This window comes from Manacus candei, unplaced genomic scaffold (assembly GCF_025592945.1).
Source record: "Manacus candei isolate 608988 ecotype Guabito, Panama unplaced genomic scaffold, ASM2559294v1 h1tg000014l, whole genome shotgun sequence".
Taxonomy (NCBI): Eukaryota; Metazoa; Chordata; class Aves; order Passeriformes; family Pipridae; genus Manacus; species Manacus candei.
Genome location: NW_026138062.1, coordinates 32,782,578 through 32,797,152, shown reverse-complemented (window position 1 = coordinate 32,797,152; position 14,575 = coordinate 32,782,578). Strand labels below are relative to the sequence as shown.

At 45.9% G+C, this 14,575-nt stretch overlaps 1 protein-coding gene across 1 annotated transcript; it reads left to right on the top strand.

Annotated features, from left to right (window-relative positions):
- The first annotated feature begins 5,116 nt into the window (after window positions 1-5,116).
- On the top strand, window positions 5,117-13,348 carry ALOX5AP (arachidonate 5-lipoxygenase activating protein). Its single transcript, XM_051779070.1, has 5 exons — window positions 5,117-5,316; window positions 9,000-9,099; window positions 10,423-10,493; window positions 11,806-11,887; window positions 12,483-13,348. The coding sequence occupies exons 1-5, from the start codon at window positions 5,247-5,249 to the stop codon at window positions 12,643-12,645; spliced, it is 486 nt and encodes a 161-aa protein (XP_051635030.1). The 5' UTR covers window positions 5,117-5,246; the 3' UTR covers window positions 12,646-13,348.
- Window positions 13,349-14,575: the final 1,227 nt, after the last annotated feature.

Sequence of the window (14,575 nt, the reverse complement as noted above, 5' to 3'; positions counted from 1 at the left end):
GCCTGCCTGCCTGTGGGAAACAGTGAATGAATTCCTGGTTTTGCTTTGCTTGCATGCATGGCTTTTGCTTTCCTTTGTCTCACTTTTACGCTTCTGATTCTCTTCCCCCATCCCTGTGGTGGGGAGTGAGCAAGTGGCTGCATGGGGCTGAGTTGCTGACTGGGGTTAAACCACAACAATGAGACACAGAGGGTGAGGAGGAGGAGGCTGTGCCAGAGGGCCCAGAGGGACTACAGGCTCTGTCTTCCAGCTCTGTGTTTCGAGCTGAATTTGTACAAATCGAGTATGAAGACAGCAAGTGAAAGGAAAAAGCCTGGAAAATATAGAGGAGGAGTTTCCGAGGTGGTGCTCTGGCTGCTCCCACACTCTTGTTTTCTCAGCTGTGCACAATGAAGACAGCATTTTAAAAACTGCAGCATTGCCCCTTTCTTCATGTTGCACTTCACATTTCCAGCTCTGTTCATGCGCTCTGTTGGAGTTTTGTCAGGCTTCAGCAAGGATGCGATGCTGAAGAAGACTAAGTGACAGCAGGTCACGTGTGTGTATGTACTATATTTAATGGTGCTGTGGTGCAAACTTTAAGTTTGCAAAGCACAGTGCTAATATTAACCAGCCAGTCTGAGGGGCTTTGTGTCCTGTTGCATTTATGATAAAGCATGATGGCTGTGTATCACCTGGCATTTATACAGAGGAGTTTCATATGAGCAGTTTTATTTTGTCCAGAGAAACACTTTCATTAGAGTCCTTGCAGCTGAGTGCTGATCAGAGTGCATGAGAGGAGAGGAGAGATGAACAACCCAAAAGATATTTATAGATCTGTGTTCCCAGTCCTTTCCTCTTCACTATGAAAGCAATTCTACAAAAGGATTATTTTGACTGGCTGTTCAAGGTTTCAGAGGAGGAGATTAATGTGCTGGAAGCCTCACAGCGCAACTGGAAAAGCTCGCTGGCTTTGCACATTTTCGTGAGCTTCATGGCTTGCTGTGTCAAGGTTATCTTCCTCAGACAGGACGATGTGGATGTCAAACAGCAATGCAGCAAGCAAAAGGGCTGGGGTCTGACAGCAGCTGCTGAAGCACAGAATTACCTGTGCCTGAAGAGGTCTGCCCACAGCTGGGGGATATAGAGGGTGCAGGTACTGTTCCCCAAGGTGCGTATCCCTCCCCCCTCCCCCGTTTTTATTTTTGCCTACTTGAGAAAATCCCCTATTTCAAATGGCCAACTGAAATAAGATGGAGGGGTTTGCACTGATCTTTTTCCCAGCTGGACAGGGTTTTCAGTGGTGTCAGCTTTGCTTGAACCAGACAGTGATCCTGTGTGTATATTAAAGTCTCAGGGAGAAGGAACAATTTAACGTGCAGAAGCTGTTTGCAGAGTCATTTTAGCCCCATCTTAGCTCTCCCTTGCCAAGGCAATTCCCCAAATTGGAATAAAGTTGCCAGAATCTCCTTCTATCCTGCAGCTATTCCAGTGCTAAGGGGTATGAAAAAGTAAAATTCCTCCCCACAAGGGGTTTCTGCTCTGCCTGACTATACAACAGACTTGACATGGTAAAGGGACAGGACTTCTTTGACATCTCTCATACCATCTTGATTTCCTTAGCTTTTCCTCAAGCAGAGCCCTCAGAGTGGTGTTGCTCTTTAAAAAAAACCAAAAAAACAAAAAACCCAACAAAACCAAACCCTTGCAGTTCATATTTTAAGGCAGCCATACCAAACACTTTCTTGTTGGCAAAGATTTTTTTTTTTTCCCTGCACACATAGAAATCACCTTAGCAAGCCCTGGAATTGATGTCATAGGTTTTCTTATTGCAGGAAGGACTGTGAAATCCTGTTTTCCTCCATGCATACACACAGGATGGCTTTGGAGCACACCTTGGCGAGAGGAGGTAACAGGCTGCATTTCCAGCAAAGTGCCATGAATGCCAAGCGCCAAAATGTCAAAGCATCCTGTGATGCCAAGAGGTGCCAGTGGACAGCTCAGCTCTTGCTACCTGGCCATCCCACAGGGTGAGGGCTGGGAATTTGGGTCAGCCAGCTGGAAAGGCTGCTGGCATAAATACATGATATGTTGTGTGTTTTTTGGCATTATGGCAACTTCAAAGCTCAGCAGCATGATTCCTACCCCCTTTTACATGACACTTCTGCTGAATAGAAGCCACCTTTGGGAAGTCTTTGATAGTGGGGAAGCATGTGTGTTTTCTTGGCAAGTTGGAGCAGGCTCCTGTGCTTGTACTACCACTTGTAAATCAAAAGCAAGCTGCAAGCTGCCTGGTAGGTTTGCACCAGCATTAAAACAGGCAGAAGAAAGAGAAAGCTCAGTGCCTGCTGTGGAAGGATGACTGGGAGATGTCCTGTCACAGATGCCCTGAGGACCTGTGCTATGCCCTTCACCCTCTTCTGTTTGCAGCTCCCTCCTCCCACCATGACACCTTCCCCCCACCCCACTCCTTTCTTTACAGTCATAACATTGATCTCTGCTTAGACAATATTCCTCTTTTGACTTAATTCCATAAACTCTTTAGTTGATGGGTTTTTCTTCTCAGAAAATTAGTAGATGCTTAGCATTAAATATCATCCCTAAATACCAGCTACAATCCAGTGCTCAGTAGACCACAAATATAAACTTTGATGTTCAATAAGAAAAGATAATTTTCTGGGGGAAAAGAGAACTTAATCCTGAATAAAAGCATTCTCAAAGACCTATTGTATTTCTTTTTTTGTTCTTGGATTTGGGTTTTTTCCTAAAGTAAATTTGCCAAGAGTTAAAAATCTGAAGAAAATATCACAGGCCAAATCTAAACATAGATTATCATTATGGCCTTGCTTCTCACACAGTCATGTCTGTGTAGACTGTAGGGAAGGTGTCCCAAAAAGACAGCCTTTTCCTATTGGGATAACAGTAGGTCACAGATCACAGTGTTAATCACCTACCTGTCAACCAGTTAATTTCTGTGTATTTGCTTGTACTCAAAGTACCTGAGAGTTTTCCATATCTAATAGTACAGATTATAAATTTACATGATACAGAGACTGGATAAAAGCACCATTGTAAGTAAATGTATCCCCATTGAACAAGATGGATTTTGCAGCTTGGCTCCTGCTGGGAACTCCTACCTGGCTGTGTCCCATCCAAAGAGAGGTAACCAGCTGTCTGCGGATACTAGGCAGCACTCAGACCTCTTGAGTAGCACAGGGTGGAGTAGAGACAGACAGAGAGATGGGGCAAAAGTTGTACAGGGCTAAGTCCAGTGGAAATATTACTTTTTATTAGTGTTAAATTCCTACTAAAGGTAAGCATTTTTTCATGAGACTCTTCTCAATCAGAATATGGGCAAAAGGGAACAGAGTAGTTAGGGTCATCAAGTGATGTGCGTTTTGGATGAGGATGCTTTCCAGCATTCTGACAGAAACTGTGGAAGTTTCTGCAGCTGACTGTATTTAGTTTGCTTGGCAAGGTGTTGGTAGTGGAGGGCTACAGGGGTGGCTTCTGTGAGAATCTGTCAGAAGCTTCCCCTATGTCCAACAGAGCTAATGCCAGTTGGCTCCAAGCAGACTCACCACTGGTCAAAGCCAAGTCCATCAGCAATAATGGTAGCACCTCTGGGATAAGATTTAAGAAGGGGAAAAGTCATTGCACAGAAGAAAATTGCAGCTGGAGGGAGGAGCGAGACTATGTGAGAGCAACAGCTCTGCAGACACCAAGGTCAGTGGAGAAGGAGTGGGAGGAGATGCTCAAGGTGCCAGAGCAGGTGGATGCCCAAAGGAGGCTGTGACTCCATGGGAAGCCCGAACTGAAGCAGGATCCTGGCAGGACCTGTGGCCCTGTGGAGAGAGGAGCCCACAATGGAGCAGGTTTGCTGGCAGGTTTGCTGTGACCCCATGGGAGACCCATGCTGGAGAAGTTCATGAAGAACTGCAGCCCCTGGAAAGGATTCTTGTTAGATTAGTTCATGGAGGACTGTCTCCTGTGGGGGGGACCACATGCTGGAGCAGTGGAAGAGTGTGAGGAGTCTTGCCTCTGAAGAGGAAGGTGTGGCAGAGACAATGTGTGATGAGCTGACTGTAAGCCCTGTTCCTCATTTACCTGTGCTGCTGGGGAAGGAGGGAGAGAAATTGCACATTAAGTTAAACATGGGGAGAAGGCAGGTGGGAGTGAAGGCATTCAAAGATATAGTTTTACTTCTCATTATCCTACTCTTATTTCATTGGCAATAAATTCAATAAATTTCCCCAAGTTGAGTCTGTTTTGCCCATGACAGTAACAGGGGAATGATCTCTCCCTGTTCTTATTTCAACCCATGAGCTTTTTGTTATATTTTCTCTCCCCTGCCCCACTGAGGAGAGGAGAGATAGAGTGACTTTGGTGGGCACCCAGTGTTCAGCCAAGGTTAACCCACCACACTTTCAACACCACAGTCTGTGCTTCTCTACCATCTTCATCAGGGGGTCAGAGTCAAGCCGTGAACACGCTGCAGCAATTGTATTCAGTCATATTGGGCTTCAAGTACTAAAACTGGGGTACAACTGTGAAGTCTGGGCCTGTAAAATACCAAGTGCTCGTAGCTGTCACTGACTTCCAGGGAGTTATTTGTAGAGGGAAGGACATTGGATCCACGCCTGGTGATGAAAGATGTATTTTTGTGCTCACCTGCAATGCTCACAACATTAATGTACTGCCATCTAATATGCCAGGTGGATCAGGAGCTTTTGCTTGTGACTTGGAGAACTGGAGTCTCCTCACTGGTGAGGCTGATGGAGATGCAACCAGGGAGGGCACCTCCCTGAGAGCAACAGTGTTACTGAGACTCACCTACATTATTTCTCCTCCCAGCTATTCATGGGGTGGTCAGACTCTTGCTCATCATGCTGTGATAGCCTGGCTGGTTTATTCCAACCTTCTGCTGTTCCACACAGGTAGCCAAATGTTCAAACATATTTCAGATATCAAGGTTGCTATTTTGCTCTTGTGTAGGAAGGGCAATAGATACTTTTCCACATTGTATATCTTCTTAGATCACAGACATATAATCTCTTGTTTCTCTGGGCTTCATTTGTATACGATGAGTGAGCGAGCCTGCACTTGTTGGTCTGACGTGCACCAGAGCTCAGGGTGCTGCCACTCTCCTGTGAAGCCATAGGAAGTGTTTCATGATTCAAGATAAGACCTTCACTTCCTCCTTCTGTGCTTGTAGAGCTGAGCTACCACCGAGGCTGCACCATCCACCCTGACATCCCACTCACAAAATGGACCAGGAGACCCTGGGAAGCATTGTCCTGCTTGCCATTGTTACCTTGCTAAGTGTTGTCCAGAACGGTAAGACAAAAATAAGCATTTATTTAAGGTCTGAAAGGGAGCTGAGGAAAGTTCCGGATGATGTATACCGAGCTGATCTTTGGATAGATAAACTCTGCTTATAAGTGCATGTATGATTAGTGCTTAGGCATGGCTTTGGCTTCAGAAATGGTCTTCGAAGCATAGCATTTTTCATGCCATTGTGGCAGTATCCTGGCAGTTGCATGATCCTACTCTGTGATATTCTAGAGTGAGTTTGTTATACATATATCAGCTAGTGAAAGGACTAATATGCTAGGATACCCTGTGGCAATATGCATTTTGAATTGGTGACTGAGACCTCTTTTCCTGGCCTAGGTCTCTACTGTGGTCAGCCAGGGCTACTGTCATGCAGCTGCTGCCGTGGGCAGGGACTGAGTCCCCAGGGGGGTGCAATGGGTCAGACCTTTGCATGGAGCTGGGTGAAGGGGAGAGAACTTCACTGCCTCATCAGAGGAGTCTGTGTGGGTTATTTGTGGGCAGATAGCTCTCCTGCTTTCCTGCATCTCCAAGTCCTACAGTATAAGTAATATCAATTAACTGTCCTCCCAAGAACACTGCAAATTTCCTGTGATGGTGAAGTTTCCTTTTCTAGCACTTATTCAGACTTCCTATAATCACTACTATTCTTTGGGATTTTTTAAATAAATCAAGTTTCTCTCCTGTGCAAATTTGATTTTAATGTGATCATCATCTTCTACAAATACTTAATCATTTTAGCAGGAAATTCTGGCCAGAATACAAAGAAAGGAATGAGTTTTGTCCCAGCTGCACTGAGTTTGCCCAAATTCAAGGAGAGTCAGCAGTGGGATGGGGGGGCTGATGCAAATTCCAGAAATCTTTAGTGAAGGCTTCTTGTTATGAGTGGGAGATTCCCACTGAGCACAAACTCCACATTCGGTCCCACATTCAGTCCTAGGAAATGGGCTATTCTTGGGCTGCTGCAGAGAGGGGAAGTGGTGGGAGCCCAGCTGCTAGAGAACAAAAAAAAAAAAAAAAAAAAAGGAGATGCAGACTGGTTTAGTTTCAACATAGGCACTAAATACCACATCATTTAACCCAATGTTGTTTTCGGGTAAATGCACAGTGTGTGACATCACCAGAATATGGCATGCTGAGATCAGAACACATACTATAACTAAGAAAATGTGTCAAATATACACTTCTTGCTGTTTAATCACATGACTTTGTATATAAGGCTTCTTCTTCTCACTTGAAACTTGTCAGCTTTCCATTCTGACATGCACTTTTATCTCATGGAAATCTGTGTGTGAGATTGTTGACCCAACTGCTACAAAGGGGAAGAAGGACACTTGGCAGAAGACTCAGTGTGCCAAGCATGTGAGTCAGACAGCCCTAAACCATGATTTCAGGCCTTACATCATCTGATTTCCTCTTCCCAGGCTTTCTGTCTAGAAAGACCAGACCTGATACGAAGTCTTGCAAGGAACACAATAATTAAGGCAGTAGAAATGTTTGTCAAGGCCTGTCGGTTATACTGAGCTCCTGTTATGGGTCTCATTCAGCAAAGCACCTGGGCATCCACTTGACTGTCTCTAAGTACACGAAGTCAGTATCACATAAATTTGTGATTATATGCTTTTCTGCATCTGGTGCAGGATTAGAGAACATCTTCAGTGAATGCTGTTATTCCTAAAGATGGAGGTGGTGCTGCCCCTGTCCGATGTCCATTTACGTTTACGTGATGTTCGTGCTGGAAATCTCCATATACTACAGAATGACTCGTGTGGCCAGATACCACTGAGTCACACATGCAGCTCTAAGTTTTGTCCTTTTGTCAGAGAGATGTTGCAATCCAGCAACTTTCAGGATAAAAATCAGTGGTCATTGCTGAGGAGATTGGGACAGAGGAAGCAAAGTGAAGTTGAGAGAAAGAAGGGGCACTTTTGCCAGCACTGGCTAGGTTGGATCTTCAGCTCATGATTTCTGTTGGCACGGACAACCAGGCTTACACTGAACTCTTGCACATTAAACTGACCAGAGTGGGACTGCCACAGTTCAGGCTCTGGACAGTCTGTGCAGCCCTGGAGCCTAAGGGCATCATCTCCTGGAACAGCTAAGCTGAATTAAACCTCTCTGTTCCGGTTTTGCTCCGTTCACTCATCTCATGCTGGCTTGTGAAACCACCCTGTTACCTCTGGGCATCGTGAAGCCTCTCTGTGGCAGCATGCTGACATTTGGGAAGTGGCAGCACCTACAGCAGAGGAGAGAGAGATAAATAGCTTATTTGGCTTGTTTGGAAGCTGTGGTATCTTCTAGTGATTTCACGCACATGATAAAAGGAAAGGAGGATGTGTGCTACAAGTGAGCCCATACAGTCCCAGACCTGCAAAAAGTAGTTTCCCATCGCTGCAGCTCTGCTCTGGACAAAAAAATGCTGATCAACTTAGTCCTCTTCAATTTTAGGTCCTCTTAGTCACTGTAGGCAGGTTAATAGCTTCTTGCCAAAGGCTGGGCTGGTGGGTGGATGGAGGTGCTGGGAACTCTTGGTGGCTGTGACACCGGATGGTATCTGTCCTGGGTCCTCCAGGAGTGGCCAGTGCACCATGCTGGAGGCAGTGGGGTCTGCAGCCTGGCTCAGTGTAGGGATGCTGGTTTAAAGCACTGTGGGTTTTTCTGGGGAAGGGCTGTATGTACCCAGGGAATCACACAATATTGGAAAGTGAAAAACTCAGTAGCTTTTAGTGAAGAAAATGGAAGTACAAAAGACCTATTTACAGCACCAGTGAGGGGGGAAAAAAGGGGCAGCTCTTCAGATTGCAGGGATGAAACCCTGCAGTTTATCTATTTACACTTCTATTGTTATAATAATGTATTCCTGATGGGTTATCTTTTATGTGTATATTTGACTAATATTCTAAGCCATAGAGTGATTTGGATGCACTGAGATGGAGTGCAGGATAACACAATGTTTGCAGCTTGTAGCCTGCCAGGGTTTCTCTGGTGTATTTAGACACATGATTGACGATCTCTGGTTTGGTGTCATCAGATAAAACGTGTTTGTCAAGCACAGGATACATTATCCTGAGGCGCTGCATTTGTGCAGCAGCTAACACTCTGACAAAATGCTGTTGCTTAAAAGGAGGATGCACACAAGATGGACATATACAGATCAGCTATCAGGACAAGGTTTTCAATGGGCTTTTCTGGGAAAAGAACCAGCCCTGCAGGATACCCGTGGTTTGGCAGATGGGTTTCACTAAAAGAAAATAGACTTGCTTGTCTCCCTGCTCTGTTGGAAAGGAAGATTTGGTGCTGGCAGCTCTGACTGGAAAGCTCTTTTCCCACTGGGGGCTCAAAGGACCAGGTCAGGGCAGTGCTCCTGCAGAAGAGGTGCAGGCTGCTGGAAGTGCAATGTGGGAATGAAGCAGGGCACAAAGGTGAGAGAGCCTACTACCAGTCACATATGGGCATGTGGAGATGCCTGAAGTTGCGTTGCACGGCACTCTTGCACAGTGGGTTTGATTAACCTCTGGGTGACAGAGCAAGCTTGCTGGCCACATCTCACCCCTCCATGCACCCGTGTTTTCTTCTGCCGTCTATCCAGCCTGGATGCTCATGAGAACAGAGATAAGCCCACAAATCCCAGCTTCTACAGTACCTCCAAATTATATCTGATTGAATGCTTTGTGGTTTTTTAACAGCTTTTTTTGCTTACAAACTGGAGCATGAAAGCAAACACTGCAACAGCAAGGGGTTCCAGCGGCAGGGATCATCCTGCTTCGACCGCGTCTACACTGCCAAGTGAGTAGACAAAACCCGAGGAGCAATGAGGGCAGAGTGGGGGGGGGCGGGCAGAGATGGGTTTCAAATGCCCTCAGGTGAAGGCTTTGTACATAATCCTTTGCTGTGCATGTTGTGACAGTGTTCAGACTCGTGGTTCTCCAATATGTTTGCTGGGTGAACCCAGCACCCTTCTGGACTCCATGTGCTGCATCTATATAGGTCTTGCAGCCATTACGAGTACCATGCCCCTTCATTTGGGAACCAGTTCACCCTTCTGTGCTGGAAGTGTGACAAGCACAGCCAGAGTCCCAAGGGCACTGTGGTTCAAAAGGAAAGAGCCAACAGAGAGACACCAGCTTGCTGAGGAGCAGGTAGGTGGCAAAGCTTGTATAAACCTTTTGGTTCCTGGCACTTCCCTTGGCACACAGATCTCCACTTCTCCACTTCTCTACCACATAGAATCATAGAATACTTTGGGTTGGAAGGGACATTTAAAGCTCATCTAGTCCAACCCTTCAATAAGCAGGAATATCTTCAACTGATGGTTGTTTAGAGTTCTGTCCCACCTGAACTTGAATGTTTCTGAATGTTTCCAAGGATGGGGCATCTATCACCTCCTTGGTCAACCCATTCTAGTATACCTTCACACCTCTTGTCTTTGAGATCTCTTCAGAGAGTCCAGAGGAAAAATTAATTCTAAATCAGAAAAGAACATAAAATATTTTTATTACCTCTGAAGTACTGTCAACAAGCTTGAAATTGGATGAAATGTCCAAGTGCTGCCCTTCACAGGTGTGCAACCTCTGTCAAGGGCAGAGTGCTTCCTGCTCAGAAAGCATTCCCAGCTGAAGGAGGCAGCTGGAAAGTATTCCTGTTCCCCTGCAAAGACATGTGTTAAGTCTGTGGGACACTCTTATCTGTGGTGCAATTCTATTTTTGTAGGTTTCATTCAGTAGCTTGACTAATATGACTCAATGACAAGGATTTTAAGCCAATAAAGCACACAACATTTCTTATACATATGCTATGACCAAACAGCTTAGAGAGAAAGTGGCTTTCATAGGTGCCAGACATGTGCATGAGATGGTTTGTTTTCATCATCAGGCAGGACAAAGGCATCCATTATCTATGAGAGGAAACAGGGAAGCCACCACATTCAGACACAAATACACCAGCCAGCTCCTGGTAGGTCAGGGGCATCCCACTGCTCTGGGGTAAAAGACTGCCCCCAATGGCATTAGTGCAGCCTAAATTCATACCACGCCATTCTCTGCTCGTGAAACACATTGATTTTGTTTCTGTTTCCCTGTTCTGATTCCTTTCCTATAAATTCCATTCTAGCCAGAACTGCGGACATGCGTACCCTACGTTTCTCGCTGTGCTTTGGTGTGCTGGCCTTCTCTGCAGCCAAGGTAACACTGAGGGCTATTTTGTATGTCCTTTCAACCTTGCACTGCTTTCAAGAAGAGATAGTGAAGTGCTTCAGAAGTTACACTTCCAGGGACCAACCCTCCAGTAGCAGGGGAACATGTCTCACCCTCCTGTCCTGCTGTTTGAGTAGCAGCACACTCATGGCATGGCTTATGCCAAGAGATTTGTGTTCTCAGATGTGATTCAAGGTATTCCAGGCCAGGGACACTTCCCCCACCAGCATTATGGATGAGTTCCCTTTGTTTGGGACAAAGGATTTAGTACTTGGTTGCTGGATGCCACAATATTCACTTTTGGGACTCGAAATGGGCTCATTTCATTAAATTGCCAGAACTGCCAGCCCTCCTCACTGCTGAGGGCAGCTCAGGAATCTTTGCCTGCATTTCTAAATATGGTTCCCTTCAATATAATGTGAGTTTACCTAAGGCTGAGTACTTGTCTGGGGTCCATGACTATTCTTTCTGGAAAAGAAAAAGGTTTCCTGGCCAGGAGAAGAGGGGCTTTTACCTGCAGTTGTGGAGAAAGGTAGAATTATGGGGAAAGCCCTTTTTATGAGCTCAGAAATGAGTATTGGGCCATAGAATAGTCCTCCACCTGCTCCTAGTGAAATGCATCTATCAGTTGCCTTTTATTTCTGGTGAGGATAGCACCTGAGTTGGCACCCTCTTTCCTGAGCCTGGTGTAACCCACACTGCGTTTCACAGAATCATTGAATAGTTTGAGTTGGAAAAGATCTTAAAGATCATCTCGTTCCAGCTCCCTTGCCAGGGGTAGGGACACATTCCACTAGACCAGGTTGCTCAAAGCCCTATCCAGCCTGGCCTTGAACACTTCCAAGGATGAGGCATCCACAACCTCTCTGAGAAACCTGTGCCAGTGCCTCATCACACTCATAGTGAAGAACTTCTTCCTTATATATAATCTAAACCTGCCTTCTTTCAGATTAACACCGTTCCCCCTTGTCCTATCACTTCATGCCCTTGTAAAAAGTCACTCTCCAGATTTCTTGTAGGCTCTTTTTAGGTACTGGAATCAAGGTGATAAGTGTGTGGTCTACAGTGGGCACAGTTGTGGGCAGGATGACACCCACAAAATCTTCAGAAAAGCTGGAGCAAGGGCAAGACAAGTGCTCTGTTTCCCATGCAGAGGTCTCCAACCCAGTTCCAATGCTTGTCCCACAACTCAAGACTGCAGATTCCCATTTCCCAGTCCAGCCCAGGCAGCAGATGAGAACAGTAGATACAGTGAGATCTGAGCCGGTGTTTGTAACGCCTTGTTTTACCCTTTACCCAGCTCCTGCTGCCTTTGCTGGCCTGATGTACTTGTTTGTGAGGCAGAAGTACTTTGTGGGCTACCTCGGGGAGAGGACTCAGAGGTAAGGACTTGTGGAGCCATTTTACAAAACCCAGAATGTGGCAGCAGCACAGCTGGATACTGCCACTTCCACAGACACAGCTGCTGACTTGTGGTGCTGCCTACAACAGCTGCTGGCATTGGGTAGCACAGGAAAGCCCCTCTTTTTTGGATGAATAGGAGTAGCTGTGGAAGACATTGGAGATGCAATCACACTAGGATCAGGGGGGCTGTAGCTTCTGCTCACAGCCTCTGCAAACATACATTTGCATGTTTGTGCCACTATTTCCACAAAATTGTCATTTTATATTAATAAAACCTATTATGCACATGTGGAATAAAGTTGTCCCACAGCCTTTGATGCCTGAGAATACATCCAAGTCTCTCTGAATAGAGACTTTTGTAAGCAGCAGCCTACGCTGAGAACAGGAGGCCAAATCCAGACCCAAATGGATCCTGAAAATGATATTTTTGCAAGACAGAACAGAAATTTGACCCCTCTGTCTCAGCCTCTGCGGTCTTTCAGCTGGTCCCAACAGCAGAGTCCAAAGTCAGAGAGTTGTCATGTGAGATGACGCACTTTAACGAATTGCTTTACCCCATTTTTGTTTCCTCAGCACTCCCGGTTACTTGTTTGGAAAGCGCATCATCTTGTTCCTGTTTCTCATGTCTGTGGCTGGAATACTCAACTACTATCTCATCTTCTTTTTTGGAAGTGACTTTGAAATACACATTAAAACCATAACCAGCGCGATCTCTCCATTGCTGCTCATACCCTAAGTCCCTGCAGCACTGAGGGGGTCAGCACACTTGATATATCCATACCCAGAAGCTGCCCTAATTCAACTGTTTAAGAAATGAACCCATAACCCAGTTAGATTGCTGTAAATCTCATGCTTGATGGTCTTTGTAGTTTGATTTAACATTGCTTTTTTCTTCAGGAAAAAGATTTATTATGAACACTTGGTATGCCTAAGGAATGGTAACAACTTCGTGTTAATTTTTAGAGTTTTGTTCCCTACAGTGCAGCTTGCGAGCTGATTGCATGACTGGAAGGGACATTGTATGCTTGCTTCATATCTTTGTTGTACTGAGCTTTTGTCCCAAAACCCAGGATCCTCTCAGTGTCTTTCCTGACCAATGGCTCCTACAGTTATCCTCACACACAAGCTTAGACCTTCGCCAGCATCTCGTGTACCCCTGCCCGCACAAAGGCATGGACCAGCCTCTTCACCTACCCTTTCCCTCCCACTTGTCGATGACAGAGCTCCTGTTGTTGCAGGAGGTCGGCGAATTGGCCCCTCTCCGGTCTTCCTTGATAAATATTCATATGTGTAACACTCACCACACTGATCTCATTTACACTTCAGCCTTTTTGTTCTCCCAGTGCTGGGGAAAGGAGTCTTGCATAAATGAGGAGCTGGTGTATTGCTGGTAGGGCTGGGTTTGTTTTGATTGTCTGTGTTTAATAAAACAGCCTAAACTGACTAAATCTGTTTACTGCCATCTTCTTTGGCTGATGCATGATCCACACGCTTAGTGGCTCAGCAGCTGACTGGTGAGTAAAGCAAGGGGAGTTCTGGGCTCTTTTGCGAGGTGCTAATTGCCCTGGGCACAGCCTCCTGGAAAGAACCTGAGCTTAACAACTCCCTTTCTATCAGCAAGTTCGGTGTTCTGCCTTCATCATTAACAACGTGCCCCAAAAGTCCTTACTGAGGAGTGGTTTGAGTAGCAATGCGGAATGAGGTAGGCAAACAGGTCGGTGCATCTTTTTAAACATTGCTACTCTACCAGTGCTTAAGCTCTTAAGCCTGTCTGATTGCCACGTGCAGGATGGATAAAGCTGTATTTTATGACTCCTTCGGGAGGGAATGAGACTCCTTGCTATGTGAGAAGAGAGTTTGCAGAGCTGTTCACAAAAGCAGATGCAGAAAGCTGCCTGCCTTTGTACCACACCAAGGCTGGAGGGTTTTGATGCTGTCTGATGGGGCGGAGGTGCTTGTGTATAGCTGCCCTCCTCTGCACCTGACCATTCACACTGCCCAAATAACATACATCTTTTTTTTTTTTTTAATATTCTACAGGAATTTTAGATGTGAAAGATTAGTAATAAACACATTTATTGCATGATGATTATAAATGTCCTCACTGGTTAGAATAGGCAATTCAAAAAATATAGTCGAGCCTTCTAACCTATAAGTGCTGACACACCTTATTCCTGGGTAGGGCACTTACGTTCCTTCCCTCCCCTTCTTCTCAGTTGACCATAACACACTCCAAACCCTCCTTCACAACATGCTTTCTGCCATAGCTCTTTCCATAGCTCATTACCAGCTGCCCATCCTTGCCCATCCACCACCTGTCTGCCCCATGGGGTCAGCCCACCAAGGGATGGCGGCACCCAGGAGGAAGGGGGTAACCCCCGTGGCCTGGAGTTACAGAGCTCTTCTGCATTGCTGCTATCAGCAAAAGCTCATGTTGCCATCACCTTTACCTGGTTCTGAAGAGGGGAAGCTTCACCAGCACCAGTCCCAGTTCTGCAGCCTATCTGGTCTCCATGAGGTCTGAGACTTGTTTATGGAAACCGTCACTGTCACATGTGGGAGATGACTCTCCCAACCCTGTGTGTCCACCTTGCAGGTCTCCTCATATGGTTGAGTCTCCCCTGGTGCCTTTTTATCCTATACATCAAGAAGCAGCTCACTTGACC

Coding starts and splice junctions, on each gene's coding strand:
- ALOX5AP (XM_051779070.1), top strand. CDS start 5,247: ATGGACCAGGAGACCCTGGGAAGCATTGTCCTGCTTGCCATTGTTACC. Junction 5,317..8,999: donor GCTAAGTGTTGTCCAGAACG/GTAAGACAAAAA, acceptor GTTTTTTAACAG/CTTTTTTTGCTTACAAACTG. Junction 9,100..10,422: donor GACCGCGTCTACACTGCCAA/GTGAGTAGACAA, acceptor ATTCCATTCTAG/CCAGAACTGCGGACATGCGT.